The following is a 25,666-nucleotide window of genomic DNA, read 5'->3' as shown; positions in this document are numbered from 1 at the left end:
TATATAATAGGACAGTGTCAGAAAATGTGGGAAAGGAGTGTGTGTGCTGTTGTATTTACATTTCTGAGGAGGTGCACGTCATGGCTACAGCATACCAAAGGCGAAGTTTTAATGCAGAAGTATAAAACACACCTTTTATATCGTCCCAAAGCATACAGAATCTTTTCCAACTCAAAGAAAATTCTAGGGGAAACATTTTTCAGTAGCTTGGAAATAAAGGGTTACTGAATTTAAATCAATTTGCTTTTTTGTGTACGCCAGAGTATTACTGGAGGTGGCCTCATTGACTGCTTTGTAAAAATTACTTCATAACTTGTCCACCACATAACATTATTCACTGAATTTGGTGACTTGGATGATATATTACAAGGTTTATTATTTCTGGATTATCTCTCCAGTGTCAGCTCACTGTGATTTACACAGTTCCCTAATGGACAGATTCCACAAAAGTATGTAAAACTATGCTTACAGATGAATTATTATTAATTATTTTATATACATGGTAATGGATGTATCCAGCCTACCTGTGTGTCCTGCCAGCTCACGGCTGACACGCACATTTCCCTCACGTGTCTTCAGGTTATAGATGGAGCAGATATTGTCCAGGCCTCCACAAGCAACGTAGTTCCCGGACGGAGCATAGGCGCATGTCATTACCCAGGAGGAGCGCAATGGGATTGCATGGACCTGGAAGACAGGAAAAGTTGTGATACTAAACAGTTTGCAATGACAGATGGGAAAAGGGGTAGGGCATGTTTCAAAGGTTCCCAATATGTACTTACCCTTTCAATGGCACACTACACACTAACAATAGCTTTATTTAACACTGTCAAACATTTGTGAATTAATTTATTATACACTTATTGCTCATTTAAACTTTGATGGAAAAGTAGAGACAACAAATATTTTATTAGACAACCACTTGCCAAACGACTATTTTAGGTAATTGGAAGTCTATCGAATTCCTGACTGACACATTTTTTCATATTTAGATTTCCTCGACTTATTTTTGTATCAGTTCCAGTGTGTTTTTTGCCACTTTGTTTTGCACTGGTGTGAAGATACATCTTACACCTCCTGCCTGATTTAAGTTTTAGATTTAAAGATAAAGGCATGGTGATGAGGAACTTTAAGCAATACTGTATCACAGGCATTTTAACCTTGGCTTTACCTAAAACTGATCAATTTAGGTTGGCCTTCATTAGCAGGCTAAAATATGTTTTGTATTTGACCTGGTCTAGAGCGTTGCATAGCTTTATCATTATTATAGTTGTTAATGGAAATAATAGACCTGTTGACTTCAACGGTTACAATTAACTGTTCTTGCTAATATTAGTAATACTAAATATTATATAACATTACACTTTTTTTTTTTTTTACCATTATTGTTAGCATTGTAGCCATAAGTCTGTTTTATCTATTGTTGTTTTGTTTGTTTGTCTCTGTCCATCTCTCTCTCTTTGCATTTCCTTTTATCCCACTTTCTCTGCACTTCTAGTCGAGGCAGATGGCTGTTCAACATGAGTCTGGTTCTGCTCAAGGTTTCTGCCCGTTAAAAGTAAGTTTTTTGTTGCCACAGTTGCCAAAAGTTGCCAAGCACTTGCATATGTTGGATTAATGCTATGTGTCTGTAAATTACAAAAAGAGCATGTCTAGACCGTACTTTTTTTAGTCTTGAGATAACTTTGGCTATGATTTGGTGCTATATAAATAAAAATGTATTTATTGATTGACTGATAGCTTTGCTTCCATGTCTGTACTCTGCCGGGGGACTCCAAACTAGGGCTTTGCTAAGCGCCATTTACTGTGGGTAATATAGTGACTATTAATATGGACGTCAAACTTTGAGATTCTAAGTATTGATATTTTTTATGTTTGCTTTTCTAATGCAGGAAAATGAGAAAAGTTAAACTTCTCTTAGCAGTAACTGCAAATCAAGCTAGTGCCATCAGAAAAATCTGTGTTTTTACCTTGTTTGTGGTGTAGCTGTCCCAAATAATGAGTTTGCCGTCCTGGGAAGCACTGACCAAAAGCCTGATGAATAGAAAGATAAGAAAGGTCAAAATACAGAACAATTTCAGATTGTACTGGAGCCCCATCTTTGCTCTGTTCTGCTGAACAATTGCGGAAAAAAAGTAGCAATTCATACAAGTACGAAATTGAGGAATTTGATTTGAAAATTTGCTTTCCATTCACAATTGCTTATCACAGCACATAAGCCACTTGAAGAGATCAATTGTGTTAGAGGATGTTAACCTTGTATGCCATAGTCATTATTCTAATGGCTGGCTTTAGAATGGCAGCACATAACTTGTTTTAGCAGCCAATAAGCTGTTAAATCAAATGTCATAATATTCATAATTTTTCTTCCTGATTTGTGGACATTTTATTCATCTCCCACTAATAAGGCTTGTTTTTTTTCCGTACGTGTTCTTCGTTTTATTGACAATTGAAAAAACAAACTGGACAACTTACTTTTGAAAAACAACCATGACGACTGACCGCTACAGTTACTAAGTCAGGAGATCTAATTTGCTGTCTTCATTTACTGTATGGATGGAAAATTGGGGTCTTGTTGAGGATGTTTATACACTGCCTGGCCAAAAAAAAAAGGTCAACTACTGGATTTAACTAAGCAAATAGGTAAAAGCCTTCCATTGGAAAATTACTGCTGTGATTAATATGTTTCAGCTGGCAACAAGTTATTTAACCCTAACTGATGGAGTGAGTAGCTTCTCATTTCTTAAACAACCATGTCGGAAGACATATCCTGTGGTCGTGGAAAAGATGTTACTCTGTAAGGGGGAAATTGTTGACCTGCATCAAGCAAAGAAAACAACTAAGGAGATTGCTGAAACTACTAAAATTGTATTAAGAACTGTCCAACGCATTATTCAAACCTGAAAGGATAGTGGTGAATCATCTTCTTCAAGGCAGAAATGAGGTCGGAAAAAAATCTTGTATGATTGCGAACAGTGATCACTTAAACGTTTGGTGAAATCAAATTGTAAAAAAATCAACAGCAGAACTCACGGCTATGTTTAATAGTGAAAGTCAGATTTCCACACACACAATGCCAAGATAACTCAAGGGATTGGGACTAAACAGCTGTGTAGCCTTAATAAAACCACTTGGCTAATTGGAAGAAAAGGCTTCAATTTGCTAGGGAGCATAAAGATTTGACTCTGGGACAGGGTAAATCTGTACTCATCAGACCACATAACCTTTATCCATTGCTCTAGAGTGATGGGCACATCAGGGTAAGAACAGAGGCGGAAGAAGTGACACACCCATCATGCCTAGTGCCTACCGTACAAACCTGTGGGTTACAAGTCAGTATGGCCAACACATAGAAAATAGGAGTTGTATGTATGTGTTAATCTAGTGTACTCTGAGCTTACAAAAAGATGAAAAAACATATACTTACATGTACTTACATATAACAATCCACTTATATGCAGTATCAGCTTTTAAATTAGCCTACATCTTGTATCCTACATTGTCTGATATGCACCCCTGCAGAGGTCACTGATGAGACAAATTGTACTTTGTTATTAATATGGACTCAAGGTGGACTGTTTTGCAATCATCAGAATTTAATATTTACCATTAGAGTACATAACTGCATCAAATAAATGTATTCATTAATTAACCTAACTCATATCATTTTCTGTTCTGTTCTGTTATACCTTTTGTAACTGTGTGAGATTGTTTTTACTTGTGTAACTACCTAAAGCTTTAATGCCATTGCAGTACAGACCTGTATCACTGAATGTCAATTATTTATGAAAAAAACACATTGTCTCATGCATGAATACATTCATTTATTTTCTGTTCTGTTGTACTTGTGTAACTGTAACTAACCTCTGAGAATGAATTATAACTGTGAATAACTATTTATTAATGACAGTGTGTGCCATGAAAAACATTGCCTACCCATGTTATTTAACCTAGTGGGAACAACCAAGACGGTCACCTCTCTTTGCAAGATTATCAAAGTCTGGTGTCATGTCTGATGCTGAAATACGCAGCACAGAGGACAGATGTTTATCAGTAATGTGACTTGTTGTAGTTCATCACAGAAAAAGTTAGTTTGCACACATAAGTGGAGCCAAACAAAACAAGATTCTGACTGCGTTTCCTTCAGTGAGTGAATGAACTTTAGTTTCAAAACAGGGTTGCACTGGGTGTTGATCAGTTCTAGTTGCACATCTGGGGGCGCCTTATCGCTGTCAAATGAAAGGGTAGAGGACACCAGCTCCAGTTTCTCCTTCAATCTTAGCAAAGTCAGAGAAACGCCGGTTGAACTCGGTGTGGAGGTCTGTAAGAGTAGTGGTGTATCTGTCGGTGTGGCAGGGTGGCACATCCAGGGTAGCCAGCATTGGGAAATGTGTGAAGCACTTATTGTCATTGTAATTTTGTCGGGAAAAAAAGGTAAGCTTGGCTTTGAATGCTTGCACATATGAATAAAGCTTGTGCACAAACAAAATTCTTCCCCTGCAACGTTAGACTGAGGTAGTTCAGATGGCTCATTACATCCACCACAAATGCAAATTCACATATCCAGTCTGGGTCTTGTAACTCTGCAAACTCGTCAGCTTTACCAACAGTCACCAGAAACGTCCCTATCTCTCCTCTCAACTCCCACACACAGTACACCTTCCCCAGGCTTAGCCAGCAAACATCTGAGTGGTAAAGCACGTCTGTTTGTTTAGTCTCACTTTCCTCCAGTAGCTGGATGAACTGGCGATGGTTAAGCCCTCGGGCCAGGATGCTGGAAAAGTAACTAATTGGGCGCAGCTTGATTTTTTTTCACAAACCTCGCCACAGACACCCAGTCCATAAAAATACAATATACTGCAAATGCAAATGCTTTCATTGGTTGTTGTTTTTTTCATCATGGAATGCAGTTATATTTGGCGACTAATTCTATCATGTGTCTTTTTTTTTCTGTCAAAGAGATAGTCATCCACAAGCGATTAGCTTATTATATTATATTATATTAGCTCACAATAACGAGCCTCCTTCACGCGCGGCTCACCTGCTACTGTAAAAACGAGATCATGAGTGAAAAAATACAACACGTGAGTTGACTTTGAAAACGTGCAGCTCATGATGAATGTCAACAGAGCATATGGATAGGGAGAGAGATACAGAAAGAGCCGCTGTGCAGTTACAGCAGGTGAAGGTGAGTGGGGAGAAATAACTGAAGAGAAGCAAGGTGAGCAGATTAAGTATTTTTGTGAACAAACACTATGGTGGAGAACAATGAAGCACATGGAATTACGATATAACTTTTTAAAAATAGGGTGATGTATTGTTCGCTGCAGTACTGTCCTTTGTTTTTCCAAAAACAACAAAGGACATGAAGGCCATCCTGAACGCAAAGAAGAGGGCTTTTAGAGATGGCAATGTGGAGGAGGTGAGGACTTTACAAGAGGACCTGAAAGTGAAGATCAGGGAGGCCAAAGACAGTTACAGGAGGAGAACAACATAAGGTCCGGAGTGGCATGAAGACCATCACTCTTAGGCCGACTGGCAGCAGAGGAGTTAAAGTCAGCTTGGCCGACGAACTTAATCTGTTCTTCAACATATCTGACACGGTTCCTGCCCATCCCTCCGACTCATCTGCTGTCTGCCTGCCAGCTACTTCACCACCTCCTCCTTACAGCCCCCAATCCTCAGGTAACGGTCCTTCTCAACCCCTTTCCTCTGGCGTCCCAACAGCCCTCTCATAGCTGACGACTCCAAGCCCTTCCCCACTCCTGTCACCTCTACATTGTGCTTCACAGCTGAACTTGTTAGAAGACAGCGAGACTCCATGCAAGCAAGGCTGCAGGCTTCGATGGTGTCGGCCCCAGAGCCAGCTCAAAGCCTGTGCCCCCCAGCTTTGTGGAGCATTTCACTGTGTGTTCAACATGAGTATTAGTCTTCAAAGGGTCCCTGTGCTGTGAAAGACGGCCTGCTTCGTTTCTGTGCCAAAGACACCCAGTGGCTCCCAGTGAGCACCCACCGACTGCAGACCGATGCCATTGACATCCCACATCATCATCAAGACCCTGGAGAGCAGTTCCGGCTCAGGGTCTTTGTCACATGTTGTGAGCAGAACCATCTCCAGCTCAACGTGACAGTCACTGAAACAGGACATCAATCACTCGAAGTCAGGGCAACCAAATCAAAAACAGCGGGACCAGTTTACTCCTCACACAGTGTTCTAACCACAAGCGAGGGTTCGCTCCGTATCACTGGCGTTGGATGCTCTCTGTCCAGACACAATCATATGCAGTTCTATTACGCATTGTAAACAACCCACGTGTCTATATCAGCTGTGCGCTCTGTATCAAACTTTTAGCTCACTGTCAGGAACTGTCATTCACTCGGGACACTGGTGTCCGGTGGCACTGGCGCACCACCAAGGTACCAGAAAACCCTCTCGCCCCACTGCTGAAAAAAATCCTACAGAAAACACTGTGCATATTTACCCAGGCTTTTTCAGCATCCACTTATTCCTAAGAATGGACAGTGTAAATTCTAAAATGGACTGATACATTGAACTGAAACGTACTGATTTTTTTGTGTTTAATGTCATAAAGAAACTGACAATTTATTTACTAACATAATTTTATGTGCATACAAAACACAGGTTAAAAATTACAAACCCAGTTCTCAGGTACCTCTGCAGCTCATTTCTGCTATCTGGATTCATCTAACTGGAGTAACCACAGTGATGGCCCCAATGCACATTGGAACAAGAACAGGAGTGAACACACCAAGGACTGCTGGGACTTTGCAAATCTTAACTAACAGCCAGGTGGGAACACAGGCGCACACTGCAGCAGACAAGCCAGGGACAGAAAGGTCTGTGCTGAGAATTTTTTGGTGAAAAAAAGTTAGGTGTATGAATTTCATATCAATGCAGTGTGTATGCATTGCCGTGTCTCAGTTCGGAGAAGATAATGCAATACTTTACAGTGCTCACTTTCTAGTCAGAATGGTGCTCAGAATAAAAGAAAACAAGGGACACTCAAGGCTGTGAGAGGTGAACAAATAAAGCCTATTGTATTTATCTAGGTTATTTCTCTAAATCACTTTCAAATCTGAACAACCCAATTTTTGTTTGCTCATCATTCACTAGGTCTGTTTGAGTAACTGTGATGCAGTCAAACATTTGTGGAAAAGTGAATAGCAACAACAACAAAAAATATCACCGATTCATTATAACTCCATCCCCTCAGTGCTTCAGGAATATGCTAAACCAGCCATCCAAACCTTTATTGGTCATTTTGGTAAAGAAATCACCGACGAGGACGCGTCAGCAGCATCAGCCACAGCTCCTCTCACCGATGCCACAAGTGCACGAGATGCCAGCGCTGTGTTGACAGCACTCCATGGCTATGGTGGCTGGAATTTATCCACGGCCTGTGGAGTCCTCATCAGGGATTTCAGTTGAATATATCCCGATTCATATATATTCATTATTATTAGTATGTATAACAAACTGTACACGGAGAGAGAGAGAGAGAGATAGTGCATGCATAAGGACTGCACGGACACAGTGCAGAAAGTGGCCATTTGAGCATGAGACATGTTCTGCTGTAGCCCATATTGTAAATTTCAGTTTAGTGAAGTTATTGAAGCTGGGCGTACTCCTGGGTGTAACGTTACGTCCCACTTAGAGCTGAAGGTTACAATAGACTTTAAATTATGCTCTGTGCACCAGTTAGACTTTGATTAGACTTAAATAAAGGGCATTTAAATGAGAGAACGTCATTCATGATCGGACAGTAAGTTGATCGATAGGTTTCGTTTTGACAGACAAGTCCTGTTTGAATTAATTAAAGAGGTCTCCCCTCAACTGCAGCATGTGTCGGACAGAAACGCGGCACTGTCCCCACCCTGCAGGTGCTGATGAGCTCAGATTTTGTGCCAGTAGGGCAAAACACTGAGGGAGACATGAAAAATGTACATCAAACAACGGCATGCTTTATTATTTATGTTTCCTCATTTCACTATCCGTAAGATGTACAGCCATGGCCAAAAGTATTGAGAATTATATAAGTATTGGTTTTTTTTCACAAAGTTTGCTGCTTCAGTGTTTTTAGATATTTTTGTCAAATGTTACTATGGTATACTGAAGTATAATTACAAGCATTTCATAAGTGTCAAAGGCTTTTATTGAATTACATTAAGTTTATGCAAAGAGTCAATATTTGCAGTGTTGACCCTTCTTTTTCAAGACCTCTGCAATTCGCACTGACATGCTGTCAATCAACTTCTGGGCAACATACTAACTGATGGCAGCCCATTCTGGCATAATCAGTGCTTGGAGTTTGTCAGAATTTGTGGGTTTTTGTTTGTCCACCCGCCTCTTGTGGATTGACCACAAGTTCTCAATGAGATTAAGGTCTGGGGAGTTTCCATGGACCCAAAATTTTGATGTTTTGTTCCCAGAGCCACTTAGTTAGCACAGTTCCATCATGCTGGAAAAGGCATTGTTCGTCCCCAAACTCTTGGATGGTTGGGAGAAGTTACTCTCGGAGGATGTTTTGGTACCATTCTTTATTCATGGCTGTGTTCTTTCTTTTGTGAGTGAGCCCACTCCCTTGGCTGAGAAGCAACCCCACACATGCATGGTCTCAGGATGTTTTACTGTTGGCATGACACGGGACTGATGGTAGCGCTAACCTTTTCTTCTCCGGACAAGCCTTTTTCCAGATGCCCCAAACAATCGGAAAGGGGCTTCATCAGAGAAAATTACTTAACCCCAGTCCTCAGCAGTCCAATCCCTGTACCTTTTGCAGAATATCAGTCTGTCCCTGATGTTTTTCCTGGAGAGAAGTGGCTTCTTTGCTGCCCTTCTTGACACTAGGCCATCCTCCAAAAGTCTTCACCTCACTGTGCATGCAGATGCACTCACACTTGCCTGCTGCCATTCCTGAGCAAGCTCTGCACTGGTGGTGCCCTGACCCTGCAGCTGAATCAACTTTAGGAGACGGTCCTGACGCTTGCTGGACTTTCTTGGGCGCCCTTTAAGCCTTCTTCCCAACAATTGAACATCTCTCCTTGAAGTTCTTGATGATCCAATAAATGGTTGATTTAGGTGCAATCTTACTAGCAGCAATATCCTTGCCTGTGAAGCCCTTTTTGTGCAAAGCAATGATTACTGCACGTGTTTCCTTGTAGGTAACCGTGGTTAACAGAGGAAGAACAATGATTTCAAGCACCACCCTCCTTTTAAAGCTTCCAGTCTGTTATTCTAACTCAATCAGCATGACAGAGTGATCTCCAGCCTTGTCCTCGTCAAAAATCTCACCTGTGTTAACAAGAGCATCACTGAAATAATGTCAGCTGTTCACATGGACAGGCATCATAAGAGTGGGCGCAGCTACGACCAGTGTCAGTTAGCTGCACTCGGTATAAATTCCAATCAAGAAGTCGGTCATAGTCAAGTTGGACGTAAAAGATAAAGATTTTTCATGCCCAGCTGGTGCACTCGCTCCTGTGAACTGTAGACAGGAGTCCTTGTTTAGAGTGAGAGAGTGATCGCTGTCTCATGCACGACTACTCCGCAGGTTGAAAGTGCAACATTACGCGTATTCATTTTTAGACAAAATTATTGTAGGGACAATTGACTAATTTCCATACCCAATTCTACACCCTTGAAATAACCTGCCTATCAATTGTTCTTAAGCTAAACAAATGCAGATAATATTTGACTGTAATTTCACCCATTTGTCGGGAACATTGAAATCGTCCAGGACACATGGACCGAACGGAAACCCTGATATAAATTATGTCGCTTACGATGTTTATGACAAATAAATTCAGTGCAGATATAGTTATTTCACCTGTGCTGCGGTGGACATAGGAGAGGCTATCTGATGAAGTGAGGAGTGGCTATCTAGCCACACACAGACACACAACACAGTAGACACACTGAAAGTTATGCTGAGTGTGTGAACATTACAAAAAGCGTGACATATTGTTCATGTGCATACACATCCCACTGTCTAAGTGATAGAACACTGAATTTATTTTAATCTTATTACTTTGGAAAAGACCTGTTTTTGGATAGAGAGAGCTATGGTTGAATTCTGGATTTGACCAGGACCTTAAACAAATATAACTTGCTTGAAGACAATGAAGAATATCTGTTTGCAGCATTTAGGCAAGAGGATTGGCTGATGGAATGAATATTTAGTTTATGGTCAGAATGGAGTTGATGGAGATTACCTTGAGTCAGTGCCCCAGTGCATGGCATAGATTTTAGCCAGATGCCCCCTCAGTGTCCGTCTAGTGCGCATCTGAATTCTGCCAACAGGGTCGATGTTAGCTGTGATCTAAACAAGGTTAACATGAGAAAAAAGTCATTTAAGGATGCAAAAAATGTTTCTTGTGTTATTACAAATATTTTGCACTGCTGGGTGGCATTGATATAAAAGTCAATGATTTTTGTAAGAAGCACCACATCACATGTAGACTTACTCAGTCTGCACTCCCTAATTTCTAGATGGTTATATCTTACTTTCACACTGAAACTGTACTTTTCTCTTCACCTTATTAAGTCATAATTCATAAAGGGATGTTATTAAAGGTGCTATATGTAACTTTCAGAAAATCCTCGCTCCTAGCGACATGATCGGCCGTTGAGGGAACTGCAGTCAACCTTCATGTACGCGCTCGCATACATTAGCGAGCATCTGGGGTTATTGCCGAAGACAGACGAAACTGAGCATACTCAATCTCGGAACTCACCGGCTGTTTACTTTTTACTGACGAGTTGTGTTCATTGACCGGTATGATGTTGTCCAAAATCAACACTGTTTGTCATAATACCGAAGTTAATATCATCTTAGGGTGGCAAGTTATTTGACAAGCTAGACTGACAACACTGACAGACACACTCGGATAGTATCTTGGTTGTTGTAACGCTAGCGAGCATGCTAAGGTTAGCCAACTAGCTCTAACATAACTACACTGCATGGATCTGGCATTGTGCTTTATAACCAAATGGCAAATTACTCAATTACCAGCCAGATCAGCCCCAGGACTCTGCGTGAGTTAGCAGATGTTATCTACTCGACGGTGTTTTGCCACGTTGCCTAACTGGCAAATCGTCTGCGATAGCAGACAAGCTAATGGTAGCTTGTTGTCAGCTTACAGCTGGCTGGCTAACCTTAGCCTAGGCAGGTAATGCATTGATATTGGCTAATAGAAAATCGGTAGTTATACACATTTGCTTTGTTCTGCTACATCATTTACAAAATCAACACAGTTTGTCATGTTAGTTGGCAAAGTTATTTGTCAAGCTAGATAACTGACATACACACTTAGATAGTATTTTGGTAGTCATATCGTTAGCGAGCATGCTAAGGCTAGCCAACTAGCTCTAACATAAATACACTGCATGACTCCGGCATTGTGCTTCGTAACCAAACGACAAATTAAGCCAGCCAACCCGCAAATCATCACCAGCATTAGCGAACATTAGCCAGGTAGGGCAGGGCAGCTGGAGAGAGCTGGGATGAAGCACTTGTGCTGTGAGAGAAGAAACGCTGCACCCGGTGAGAGAACGCTGCATGCGGGATTTTGTATCTATGACAAAATTTATGGGTCTGTTTTGATCTCGAAAAGCAATTGAAGGTCTCCATGATTCGCATGCCCTGCCGATGTTGACTCTAGTTTTCCCCCTGATGTTGATCACATTCCTGTTTTGCCAGACGGGCTTAACTAGATAAAACATATTTTGATTTTTATTCTTGTGTGTAGTTGGTGTTGTCGTGGGTGCCTGTCGTTTGTTGGCATCCATCTCCATTTCACAGCTTACGTGGTCTCGTGTTGCACACAGTTGACTGTAGTGGCGTAGAATGAGCTCTAGGCAGAGGTACTCGCAAACCCACAGATACGTCACATCCTCTTGTTTCCCCGAAAAATCGTCCAGAGTGTGTTACATAAAATTAGCCCACAGGTTGTTAGGGGCAATGGAGGAAGTTGGGGAAGGTCTCAATTTATCTGTTTCTCTACTATCTCTTCACACATTGGCAAAATTTATATTTGATTGATTAATATATGTAAAATCTTACATATAGCCCCTTTAATGTCTCAAAACGATCGATCGTGACTAAATGACATCGGTACCTTTAACAAGCTTTAAAAGAGCAATAAAAGTAGGTTTATTTTCAAAAGAAAAGACTGCCACTCAAATTAATTAACAGTCTCTGTGTGTTTCTCTGCAGAGCGTGTGTAGAGCCTGCTCACGACAGGTTTGGGAGGGGGAGAGAATGAGGGCAGATCATCCACTGATTTATTGATTGATGTCAGATTGATAAAATAATAAAAAATCAAAAGCCAGGTGACGCTGTGTCGTGTTTCCTTCATGTTTTCACAGCTGCCGTATACAGTTGTATGCTCAGTGACGTATGAGGTCAGGGGAGACAATAGAGTGTGATTAATCTGGGTTAATACCTTTTTTCTGTAATTACGGTGATTTATTGTAATAAACAGGTTAATTTGACAGCCCTATTAAATATATATATTTTTTAAACATTTAAATCGAAAATAGTGGCGAGTGAAAATCATAGTAGGAATACATATTTCTTACCTGAGACAGGGTAGCATCTGCACACGCTTTCCGGGCATCCTGAAACACAACAACCAAGTCATAACTGATTCATCTTATTAACTCCTCACAATTAGTTTAACATCAGTGAATCAATATGTCTATGTCCCAAACAACAATAGTTTGAGTGCCAAAAAATAAACTAAATTGTGTCTAAAGCCCAACTGCAATGAAAAAAGTATAATTTCAGCACTAAAAATAACATTCACATTACATAACCGATACACAAAATAACAACAACAAAGTTTAGCTTGTCTCTGTCACAAACTCATTTTATTGTAAGTGGTGTTTGAATTGCATTTAAACAGGAGAGTTTCACCCTGATAACACTTTCCTTTATGTCAGAGGCTTTTTCAACTTAAAGCTGTAGTAGGTAACATTATTAAAACTAACTTTTTGTCATATTTGCTCAAACTGTCACTTTAAACATCCAGTAGTACATGAGAGAGATAATCTGTAAAAAAAATAAAATAAATCATGTTCCTCTGGCTCCTCCTACTGCTCCTAATGGTAAATGGTAAATGGACTGTACTTATATAGCGCTTTTCTAGTCTTTGCGACCACTCAAAGCTGCTTTTACACTACATATCACATTCACCCATTTACACACTGATGGCAGAGGCTGCTACGTAAAGTGCCCAACTGTCAATCAGATATCACATTCATACCCGTTGGCTATGCCACCGGGAGCAATTTGGGGTTCAGTGTCTTGCCCAAGGACCCTTCGACATGTAGCCTGAGGGAGCTGGGGATCGAACCTCCGACCTTACGATTGAAAGACGACCGACTCTTCAACTAAGCCACAGCCGCCCCTAATGGCATTTGTAAGAATCCAACGCTCCCGAAACACACGACCAGTCAGAGCCGAGCAGTCTCTCAGTCTGCTGTCAATCACACGCTGCGTAGCACCACTACCCCGCTCATGCTCATACAGTCAAGCCCAATTTCTTCAGTGTGCGCAGCGTCAGCCAGCACCACTACTCTGTGCATGCTCACACGGTCAAGCTCAATTTCTTCACTGTGCGCAGCATCAGCCGGTTTGTGTCCACAAAGGCTTAAAAACAACCATAGGGAATGAAAAAACTGCCCATCCCTCCATTGCCAAATAGCTTATACTACAAGGACCGTTAAACGCGAAGAAGAAACATTAGGAAAAGCAAGCTAAAAAGAAAGAGTTGGACCGAGACACAAATGAAACGAGAGTAAACATTGGAGCGACATTTCTTAGGTGGAGAGCGCTACGGGATCTGAAAGGATAAAGAAGTGATGCTGAGTTAGACAGTTCTGCTCGACAGGTAATTTCCCCAGCTTCATTTCTGCTGTATTTGTTTCACATTGCTACGATGTCTGTGGTTAGTGTGACGTTGTGTTACGCAGGTGTTGCAGTCGGGCTAACGTTAACTTGTTCTCAATGTGGCTTCTGTTAAGCGTTGTTTCATAGCAGTGTGGCTGAAAATATCTTTGTGAAGTTGTCAGGCAGTGTTACCGTTTCTGACTTTCTCCTGATAGTTCTGTGTGCCTGTGCTGTCATGGCTAAATGTTCACAACATCAGTGAAATACAGCTTAGTTGGCACTGTTTTTCCACAGTCTCTGTTTTCTGTTATGGTTTTGCTAAATAGAATTAGCTGTAGATTACCGTTCAGAGTAAAAACACTGATTACCGCTGGTTTGATGTGTATCTGCTTCGTTGGTGTTGGTGGTGTAATACAACGGCTGAGGTTGCTGTCATTTCAAGTTTTACATAGTGTATATCTGGCTCCTTCAGTTGCTGTGGTTGTTAGCCTGCACGCGCATGATAGCCTCCTCTGCGGGGAGGGCTTTGGAGGCAGGACTGAGCGTCGCGGAGAGAGAGGGGGAGGGACCTGGAGGTTGTAATCTATCAAATTTTGGAGCAAAGTCCGCTCTCTTCTCCATCTAACCTACTGCAGCTTTAAATCCAAGAGCTATGACGAATATAATAATCAATATATAATTATTATATGATTAATTAATACTAATATATAGGTCATTATGCATTAATGGAATAATACAGGTAAAAAAAATAGCAAGGTCATCCATGCATCATATCAGCTAATGAGGCTTGTGGGTTCCATATCACATCATAATGATGCAAATGGTCAGCCCATACAGCTTTAACTCCTGTCAAATGTACTACAGCGACTCAAGATGGAATATTGCCATGCCTATATTATCACTGGCGGCTGTTTTAAAACACTGCAGGCAAACGGTTTGGTGAATTTGATCGATTTAATCTTCACACTCTTAAATCAAGACATTAAAAATATTCAACAGGTTAACTAAAAAAAAACAACAGTAATTTCTCTTTAGCCTTATACAATAATTGAATAAGAAGTATCAAAATAGAAGGCTTCACTGCAAAGTGAAATATCAAGTCTATAAAGCAAATAACTTAATTTACAATATAATGAAATTGAATTTGGAAACTAATTGAAAAATTAAAAAACAGGCCTTACTCTGATCTGGTTCTTTAGCTGCTCAGCCTCCTGGCGTAGCTGATCCAGTTCACTCATTTTCCTCTGCTAATGGTGTGCTTCGCTCCGCCGCCTAGACTCTTGCTGATCTGCAGAAGAAAAGAAATTAGAGGCTAAATTAGTGTAAAGACATTAAATACTTTATCTTTTGTAATAAATTTGGGGACAGGGTAAATTTAAACAAAATCCAGCTGTCCCCTAAATTAAACCTGTAAGGCAAAGTCAAAGTCCCAGGGAATGACAACAGCTCAACCAGTACACAGGTCAAGGATTATTTTGCATTTGTTATTTCTCCCATTCCAAACAATAAGACCCCTGGGCAAAACTTAGCCACACAGAGCTTTTAACAACCAGTCCTTAACAGTTAGTGCACATATAAATAACTCAAACATTTAAAAAAAAAAATTCACTTAGCCATAAAGACCATAGCATACCCTCTGCTGACTATCACAATGAAGGAAGGATTAAAAGTCCAGATATCAAGAATGCAAAGAGGCAGACCCAGAGACCAGCTTGGGTTTTGTTGCGAGTACTGGAAAACCAACTTGCTCGGATGATGGGCAAGGTTTGACGAAACTGCCGATGCTATGGCCTCTGGACTCTAAACTCTCCTCCAATGTCATCCCTGTAATCCTGGGACACAGTTGATTCAGCTCCCTCCAGCCAAATCGGGTTAAGACAAAACCTGCTGATGATCCTAAAAGCAGTGGCTATCCTGCTGACCCCAATCCTCTGGTTGACGCTCTTAGCCCTGAAACTTTCACACTCTGTAGGAAGTAGACAATTTACAAAAAAAGGGAAAATACTGTTTTCACATAAAGTCTGCAGAAAAAACATTCCAGACCAGTTTCCGTAACTCCAGAGAAGTTTTTATTCTTACATAAGTGAATGAACCTTCTTCTTTTCACCCATTCTAGTGCCATTGTAGAAGTACATTTCCACATAACGACTACTCAACCTATTACCTGTCAAATACAATCTAACTACAGTACCATTTTGCTGAAAACACACCTTACCTCCCTTTCTTCTGTGTTTCAATATAGGTCCTTTCTCCAACTGAGTGTTGAGACCTTCTGAAGGAACACCTTATCCTTTAACTGCCTGACATCTCTGCAGCTACCTAACGCCTGATTGGCCAGTCTGCATCCAAGCAAGGTGCCTTAACCCATAGTGTTTGCCTACTCTATAAGTGTGTTCTGTGTTAGCAGTAATGTAATCCATCAGTGGTCTTTCAAAAAAAGAACCTAAAAACATACCAAACTGGCAAACCTGAGCAAATGTGTATAAGACCAAGGATATGTTCAACAAGTTGATTAAGTCTAGGTTACAGTGACTCATACACTGCAGTGGACAAGTATCTCAATCACAACACATTTACTGCTTACAATTCTGTCCATTTCAAAATTATTACAAACCTTACTGCTAAAATAACTCTGCTCCTCACTCTAATTCCATGTTTTTGCCCTATTCAAACATTTTAGAAAAATGCACCATTAAGCGGCATCTTCAAAGCCAAAAAAAAAAACTCCTCAGCCTAATGCTGCGTTTACATGGATTCAGGCAGATGGTAGACGGCAAACCGGATGTCATTTTAGTGGACGAGAGCAGGACGGTAAAATGTAGTGAGGCCGGCAGAGATCGCTGGCAACGGTAACGGTAGACGGCATTGCCGTGCAAAGTTAAAATTGTTTGAACTTATTGCCGTCCTCCGCAATGGAATTTACAACGGATGTGAAGTACCTCCCTATCACAACAAGAAAACATGGGCGATCTGGACAACAAGAAGCTCATCATTTTTATATCACCATATGCGCTTTTTGTTTTTGTTGCAGCTGCGCTCACATGGATTCAGCATTAAACAAGCATACAATAAGGGGATCTTTATAGCTATTTTTCCCATTATGACAGCTGTGCATTGATAATATAAAAAAAATCAGTAGAGTTCAGGTCCATTTAAGTGACAGATGGGTGCTGCTGGTTGTTGGTTAGGCTGTAACTAGTCACTGAACTTAATATTGTATCTTGGCTCTTGACGTTTTTATTAGGAAAATGTTTCATTGAAGTATTGGACAAATGTTACAGCTTGTTCTGCAGTTAATTGTAATCACAAACCGTTGATTAAGTATGTGTTTCAGTGTTATGGTGAGTCAAATTCTATGAGTATTTTATTTTCATAATATCTTGGCAGGTATCTCACTCGTCACACAAGCTTAGTGAAAGTTAAAAATATGCTAACCCCATCCATTCTCTCGTCACAATTTGTCCTGGCCAATAATAACACAGCAGAGGCTATACCTGGTGTACAATTTTTTAGCCCTTTGTGAGCTTGTACATTTGCTCAACAAGGGATCAAGCCATCCTGGTCATTTTTGTGGAAATATATGATCACACAATTTGCTAAGTAAGTGGTTAAAATGCAAATTTCTCAAAAGTAAATATATGATATAACCTATGAAAATACAATGGTGGACGTGAAGGATGGATGGAAAGAAAAAAATCTGGTCATTAGTTACATTCAGCCATTGCTCCTTTATAGTGTTGTTTAAAAACCACTACAGATTTTAGGGATATAAACAATTTGAATATACTTTAAATGACAACACAATAAGTGAAAATACCAATGTATATGTGTATACCTGTATTTCTGTCAAACCCTAAAATATGTATAAAGTTCAAATACTTAATGAAGTATTAAGGCATTTTATTCATGTTTCTACATTTCAGATTAAAAAAAAAAAAGTATGTTTATTTAGAAGAATAAGAATTAGATTTTCAGACTTTTTAAATTCAGTACTTTTGTTAATTATTGACTTAAAAAAACAGAATGCACAGATTTTAGGGATATGGAATATAAGTAGTTAGTATTAGTGTTAGAGATGTGATATAGATGACTTTCCCCCCCCTTGTGTTGATTGATAGTGGATGTGTTGAAACTACAGGCAGCCCAACAAATAGAGCCTCTACTTCCCTTCGCCTTCTCTTTCTGGCAGCTATTTTTAGAGAGGTGGTGGGAGAGTAGAAGAAAAAGGAGGAGGGAGGCAGACTTCACTTTTTCCAGCCACTCCCATCAGCTCCGACATTTTAAGCACAGCACAGCAACAAGGAGAGAGGAAGTGTAATTACACTTCACACAGACAAAATACTTCATAGATATTTCTCCTTTCAGTAGGGCAAATATTATATATGCATCATTCACTCTAACCATACAGACCTGTAAGAGGCTTCTTAACCAGATAATGTTTCTTTATACACGACGCAGAATGAAAAAATAAATGTGCGAGGGAGCAAGGGTTGTTAAGTATTATGTGTATTGGTGGATTTCATAAAACTAATTTTAAGGATGTTTATCCCTATTAAAATAGTTACCTATACTGTATAAAATGTAAAATCTATCCAATATAATGTCTCTAGTTGCATCAACCAGGTTGACTCCAGGTCTGTAACTCATGATTATTTTCTTTATTGATTAATCTGCCAATTATTACTAGAAGAAAAAAAACCATAATGTTCATGTACAGGTGTGTAGAAAAACTAAACACGGAGTTGTCCACAGGGGTTTGACAGCAGATTTTTCTGAGAGATAAAAGGCTCCACCCTGATGACATAAGGAGTGCAGTAGGCAGTGAGATGTTCTGGTGCACAAGAGGATAGAAGCAAGCTAGAGGACAGAGCCAGATTAAACTAATGAGAGTGAACAAGCAGAGGACAATTGGGAGGGGAGCTGCTAAATAACTTCTTGGTGAAAGGAAACAAGGCTTGGTTAGCTTCCCAGCATTAGAGAAGGAGAAGAAAAGGCCTGAACTTACTTTGCCCTGGGTGTCTTTCCCCAAAAATAGATTATTTCCTAGGTTAAGGTTTATTTGGCTGCCGAAGTTGACAAAGTTGACTAATGGAAAATTATTGCATGCTGGGGACAATAATTTTCTTGTTTTCGCACTGTTGCCTACAAACATGACAAGTCTGAACATGATCAATGCATGACAATAGCAATATGTTACAATACATTAATGTTAGCTTCAAAAATGAAACCTCCAGCAGCATCACATTATACAAGAGAAAAAAGTTCAGATTGGCCCGAAGAAATGTTACAAAACTGGAACTACTAAATTATTAGTACAGGAATCATGGGAATGACCTGAGGGACGTGATACGAAGCAACATTTATGGTTATGCGTGGTATGTTGAGCATTATGAGTTTTCAGCATCATGAAGCTGGCTGTCTCTTAACCTGGCTACACTGGTTTGCTGCACACCTAAGGTTATGGTGAAGGATTTTGATTCAAAACGGCTAGAAGTTCTACCCTTTAACTTAATCTATTCCTGACAATATTCTCAGCGAGCAATATAGATTTTCAGCTAAGGAAATACATGTGAATTGTAATGTTATGTTAGCTATGCCACAGAACAAAGCTGTGTAGTAACGTTTTTTTTTCCACTTTGATTCAACCAAAAATTAAAAGGGATGTTTCCTTCATTAAATGTCAGACCTAAATGCAGTCTTGACAATTCATTTTATATCATGTGTATAATTTAGGCGTTCTACAATGTGCAGTTGTCATGTTAGAAATATCAGAAGCCCATACATGCATAATGTTGTAAAATATTAATTTTATATTAATTATGAATGTATTTATTTACACTATTAGTCATTTTTAGCTAACATTCATATTTTGCTTTATTTGCAGCAACAGTGATGTTTTAGCCTTTTTAAAATATAAATTACTGCTTTTTTATTGGAACAAACTGAAGTAAGTAGCAACACTATCGCTCCCAGTTGCGTCAAAGTAGAGTCATATGATATATATGTCAAATGCCGCCTTTATGGGAAAGTGCACAAAGCCTCAAGAAGAAAGCCAGGGTTAACAGGGAAAGTTGATATCCACCATCATGATACACATCATTTCAGACCGAGGGTTTTTAGGTTCCGTAGAGCCAGCTCTTTAAAGAAGGACTTGATATATTTCATTTGCTTTAAGTAAACTCCTCTAGTTGACACTAAAGAAGGCAACTTGCAGGTAATGTTATAAAAATCTCCTTTCTCTCACTTGTCTTGTCCCACCTCGGATCAACACTGATCTCAAACATTAATCCAATTTTCACATTTGTATTTTAAGCTGCGTCATTGAACAAACGTATACAAGAGCAGTCGCATGGTCAGCAGTAAACTTTACCAAACATGTCTTAAAATGACACAGACCAAACAAACTGATTAACTGCATAAACAAAACTTACTGCGCTGGATGCAAATAAGGGTGAAAAAAAACAGAGGCCCAAGTAACAATACTGTAGTTGAAAATGCTAATGTAGTGAATAGTTGCAGGCATCAGCTGCATTTTTTTCCTCTCTGGGGTAGGTGTTACGGCAGGGAATAGTTAAAGATAAAAAAAGGAGATTTGAACATGCCAAGTGATAAGAAAAATTATATGGACATGGCATGTACATCGGGTGAGATGAGGAGATGATGGAGTGTGAGACATTGACACACAGCTATGGTATTGAACTAACTTAGTGTTTGAAAGGCTTAATAATTTACGCCCTCCTGCATGGATACCAGCTGCCCCCTGCCATCTGATTGTTGCTGCTCACTCGCTTCTTTGCAGGAATTTAGTGCTTCAGAGGGCTAATATGGTTTCAGTGGATTGGCTGCTCATAGAAACACACAAATTAAGAGGTACAGCAATATATAAAAGGGACTGTTTTTTGTCACAAGTAAGTCATTAGCTTGCTGTGGCAGTGCTCAGCTACTGATCATCTGTGTCAGCCAGCTGCTTCAACCTTAAAAAAGAAAACCCTGCTTGGAGAGGTGTTCTTGTTCAGGGTGTTTCCCTAGTTGTGATAATTTCTCTTTCCTTTGTCAAAACATTCAGCGCATACAGCAACAGCACTAGGGCTGGGCGGTATGACCTAAAATTCATATCACGGTATAAATTGAATCCCTTCACGGTAACGGTATATATCGCGGTATAAATTTAAGGTTGAAAATTATAATAAAAAGCAAAGATATAAAATATTTTTTAGAGCATTTGTTGTGCAGAAAGCAGAACTCAAAACTCAAAATTAAACCCAGCACTTTATGGTGCAAAATAGTGCAAACGAACACAAATAACATATAACAGAAGAACAAAATAGTTTTCTATATTGCAAAACAGTTTCAACAAAAACAATTTCTCAATTCTTCAATAATATAAAAATAAAGTGGATATTGTAAACAGTACTTCAAGTAAGAGAAGTTTTCTGTAAGGCAAACGGCAAAAACAGTGAAAAGGTTCTGTAATCCAAAATAGTGCAAAAGTTACCAAACACTACATTTTCCACATCTTTAAGAACACAAAAATAAAATAGATATTCTAAATAACACTACTTTAAGTACACAGAACAGGCTTTTGTTCTGTAGTGCAAAAGTGTCACTGAACACTTCATTTCTCAAGTTGCAGCTGCAGATATTTTTAAGAGAAACACTTACAGTACACTTAGCATCTTTTCAGTAAAAAAGAAACAAAAAGCAGCATATTTCAAATTTAAAATCACAAGCTGCAAACACAAACACGGAACTTTACTGTTTACTCCTGTGTCTTAAAATACTTGCGGCTCGGAGGTTCGTAACGTGGATCAAGGGTTTTAATCATTTCTTTAAACCTGCTGCGCTCCACTGTATAGAAAGGGACCATGTCTTTGCACAAGTACGTTGTGATGGCTCTTGTTATGTCACTCCAGCGATTGCTCTTTCTCTCATAAGCCGTACTCTCAATGCGCAATGGAGGTCTGCTGTTGGGTAGCGGGGGAAAACTTTTTTGCTTCCTCCCGTGTTGGTTGACCAAGCAGGTGTTTGAGCCGAGCGCAGCCTCTGGCTCTCTGCATACTCGAGCACACGCTTCGTCTTCAGATGGTAAAATAAAATTGCTCGTATTACCTTTGTTTGCCGTCACCGTCACTCGGCACATCTTGCAAAGTATTGTTTTCTGTTCAACATCCGATCTTTTAAATCCGAACCAAGTCCAAATCACGGACGTAGCACCGTTTTTTTTTAACCAACTCCTCCTGCTCAGCTGCCTCTGTGCTTGCAGCCATGTTGAGGCAGGTGCGATGACGTCATTGACGATAGGACGGTAGAGCGCAAATCTCTACCGAAGGCCAATTTTATATCATTTCTACCGTCTACCACATATACCGCGCAGCCCTAAACAGCACACACTTTACAAATCCATTTGCTCTGTGGTTTCTGGAACTACAGTTGCACATGCCAGTATCCATCCAGAATCATAATCAGACTCTGCAATCAGATTCATTAAAATAACATTTACAAAGGACATCCTTACAAGCAAGCTTATGCTAACAGACAAATGTAGACAAAATGTGCACTGAAGGTGTACAAAAAATAAAATCATATTCAGTATAAGCAGTTTCTAAATATGATAAGACACTGATCAGCATACAAGGTAATAAGCATGATCAGAGTATTTGATTAAACTATTATCTGAATCAAAGCAAGTGCTCCCCCTTTCTCTTTCAACAAATGACAACGCAGCGTTACACCACGTGATGCAGAGCGGCAGTAACTGGCAAAAAGGAAAACAAACCCATGTTAAAGCGATTCAGAGGAAACTTTACATTGCCTTACTGTCTTTACTAAGGGCAACTAAAATGACAAAATTAATCCGGAAGAAAGCCCCGCTGATGGTGGTGAGAACGAGATGAAGAATGTTACCAACCTAGAACCAACCAATAAGAAATGTTTTTTGGAAAGTAGAAAGATGTGGCTCCGCACTCTTTTGTTTTTGCCGTGTTTGGAGTACTTTTTATTGGTCCCGATTCGCTTCCTGGCACAGGCGAACCAGGGCTCCATTGTTTACACCAGGGATCAGCTGATGGGACTCTGACAAAGCGGTGTGGCCGGTGAGGGACCTGGAATCCCCAAGGTCCTAAGGCTGCAGAGCCAGTAGGAGGCGGTGGCTACGGAAGAGGAGATACCGACCGTATCTCCCCTCCATCGTTATAGGAAACATAAGATCACTGGTTAATAAGATAGACGAGCTAACATCACTCGGCACCTAAACGCCCCCAATGGCGATCTCTAGGGATTTTTTTTTTTTTAAAGATTATTTTTAGGGCTTTTTAACTTTAATTGATAGGACAGCTGAAGATAGACAGGAAACGTTGGGAGGAGAGAGTGGGGGAAGACATGCACCAAATGATCGGCAGACCGGGAGTCGAACCTGCGATCGGTGCGACGAGGACTGTAGCCTCTGCATATGGGGCGCATGCTCTACCAATTGAGCTAAACCAGCACCCCATCTCTAGGGATTGACAGGGATGACAATCATGTAAGGCACTCGGGACGTTTTTTCCGGGAAACAAGAGGATGTGACGTATCTGTGCGTTCACGAATACCTCTGCTGAGAGCTCATACTTCACCACTACAGTCAACAGTGTGCAACACAAGACAACACAAGCTGTGAAATGGAGATGGATAATACCAACAAACGACTGGCACCCACATCAACACCAACACGAAGTACACACAAGAATAAAATACGTTTTATCTAGTGAAGCCCATCTGGCCAAATCAACGATCAACGTCAGGGGGAAAACTAGAGTCAGCAAAAACATCGGCAGGGCATGCGAATCTTCGAGACCTTCGATTGCTTTTGGGGATCAAAACAGACCCACAACTTATTGTTGTCATAGAAACAAAATCCCACGTGCAGCGTTCTCTCACCGTGTGCAGCGTTTTTTTTCTCTCACAGCACAAGTGCTTCATCCCAGCTATCTCCAGCCGCCCTGCCCGGCTAATGTTCGCTAATGCTTGTGATGAGTTGCTGGTTCGCCGGAGTAATTTGCCGTTTGGTTACGGAGCACAATGCCAGAGTCATGCAGTGTATTTATGTTAGAGCTAGTTGGCTAGCCTTCGCATGCTCACTAACGTTATGACTACCAAAATCTAATACGTACATACTAATATGAGAGTGTATATCAGTGTTGTCAGTCTAGCTTGACAACTAACATGACAAATGGTGTTGATTTTGTAAATGATGTAGCTGAACAAAGCAAACAAAGCAAATGTGTATAACTACCGATTGTTTTCTATTAGCCATTATCATTGCATTACCGTTTGGTTACGAAGCACAATGCCAGATCCATGCAGTGTAGTTCTGCTAGAGCTAATTGGCAAACTGAAAATTTTCTGAAAATTACATATAGCACCTTTAACCACTTAAAACAGGAGCATTCCCGTTCTGTTGTCCAAAGTTGATGTGCTGCTTCAATGTTAGGCACCTATATATTTTTTGTTGCATTTCTTTTTGTATCAGGTAAATGAGTGCAATAAACATTTATATTAAGAAACAAAAAAACGTGAGAGAATCGTGATCTCAATTCTAAGCAAGAAAATCAGGATTCTCATTTTATCCAGAATCGTGCAGCCATAATGTGTCCATGTTTTTTTTTTGTGTATCATTTGTGGCTGAGGGATCATTGTCCATTTAAGTGCTGTGGGGAAGTGATGCATGGTAAATGTAGCTGAAACACAACCCGATCACAAAGAAGGCTGGAACAAGGGTTTGCTCCAGGACATTTCTTAAAAGCCCTGTCCAATATTTCTCACTTTGTCATTCTCTCTAACACACATGCTATATATATGTGGTGTTCTCTTCCCTGTAGCTGTCTTGAGGCCTTCTGTTTTGTAGAAAGTGAATCTTTACTCTTCCCGTCTGTAATCCTGAATTATTGTTTGTAAAAATGTTTTAACAATGGTGTCAAATCCAAGAGTTTCAATACAAAAACAAGTATTTTTTTAGTAGATTGTTTTAGGATTAAAACAGTTCAGATAGTATGACAAAACAGCTCAAATGCAGCACTGTTTAAGCCAGTCGTTCATAAATGGTAAATGGTAAATGGACTGTACTTATATAGCGCTTTTCTAGTCTTTGTGACCACTCAAAGCTGCTTTTACACTACATATCACATTCACCCATTCACACACTGATGGCAGAGGCTGCTACGTAAAGTGCCCAACTGTCAATCAGATATCACATTCATACCCGTTGGCTATGCCACCGGGAGCAATTTGGGGTTCTGTGTCTTGCCCAAAGACACTTCGACATGTAGCCTGAGGGAGCTGGGGATTGAACCTCCAACCTTCCGATTGAAAGACGACCGACTCTTTCACTGAGCCACAGCCGCCCCATAAGTCTAATTATGTATTTCATGTCAGTCATCAAAGTCGATATTGTGGATCATGTCACATCATTTTATTATGTGACCTACACAACCAAGTGCACAATTAAAAAAAAGAACTTTAAAAAGAAGCCTTGTCACTCAATGTTAACAATAATTTGTGGAATGATCACAATTTACCATGTAAACTTTAAAGTATCATGGCATAAAGAGGGGCTTTATAATTATCTCACGTGGCAGCAACAATAATGTTCTGGTACTTCTCTCACACAGAGAGCGAGTCAATTGCCACAACAAACCCGCTAAACTGCGTAACATACATCACGCTTCCTGCCCAGCACTCCCAAAAGAAGAACAGCTGAATTAAAAATTAATAGCCTC

The 25,666-nt window shown here is 40.1% G+C and overlaps 1 protein-coding gene across 1 annotated transcript in view; it reads right to left on the bottom strand.

Moving 5' to 3' along the window:
• gnb1a (guanine nucleotide binding protein (G protein), beta polypeptide 1a) overlaps positions 1-25,666 on the bottom strand; it is a 67,382-nt gene that overhangs the window by 16,225 nt on the left and 25,491 nt on the right. Inside the window, exons 2-6 of the mRNA XM_069659487.1 lie at positions 15,095-15,201; positions 12,602-12,640; positions 10,234-10,340; positions 1,971-2,034; positions 525-687 (exon numbers count right to left, since the gene is read on the bottom strand). Of these exons, the coding sequence (XP_069515588.1) occupies positions 525-687; positions 1,971-2,034; positions 10,234-10,340; positions 12,602-12,640; positions 15,095-15,151 (430 nt within the window). The 5' untranslated portion in view covers positions 15,152-15,201. The remainder of the gene's footprint in view (positions 1-524; positions 688-1,970; positions 2,035-10,233; positions 10,341-12,601; positions 12,641-15,094; positions 15,202-25,666) is intronic.

The sequence above is a fragment of the Semicossyphus pulcher genome, unplaced genomic scaffold (genome assembly GCF_022749685.1).
Source record: "Semicossyphus pulcher isolate SPU_LCO1_2020_fin unplaced genomic scaffold, fSemPul1.0.p SCAF_13, whole genome shotgun sequence".
Taxonomy (NCBI): Eukaryota; Metazoa; Chordata; class Actinopteri; order Labriformes; family Labridae; genus Semicossyphus; species Semicossyphus pulcher.
This window is presented reverse-complemented; position numbering and strand designations above follow the sequence as displayed.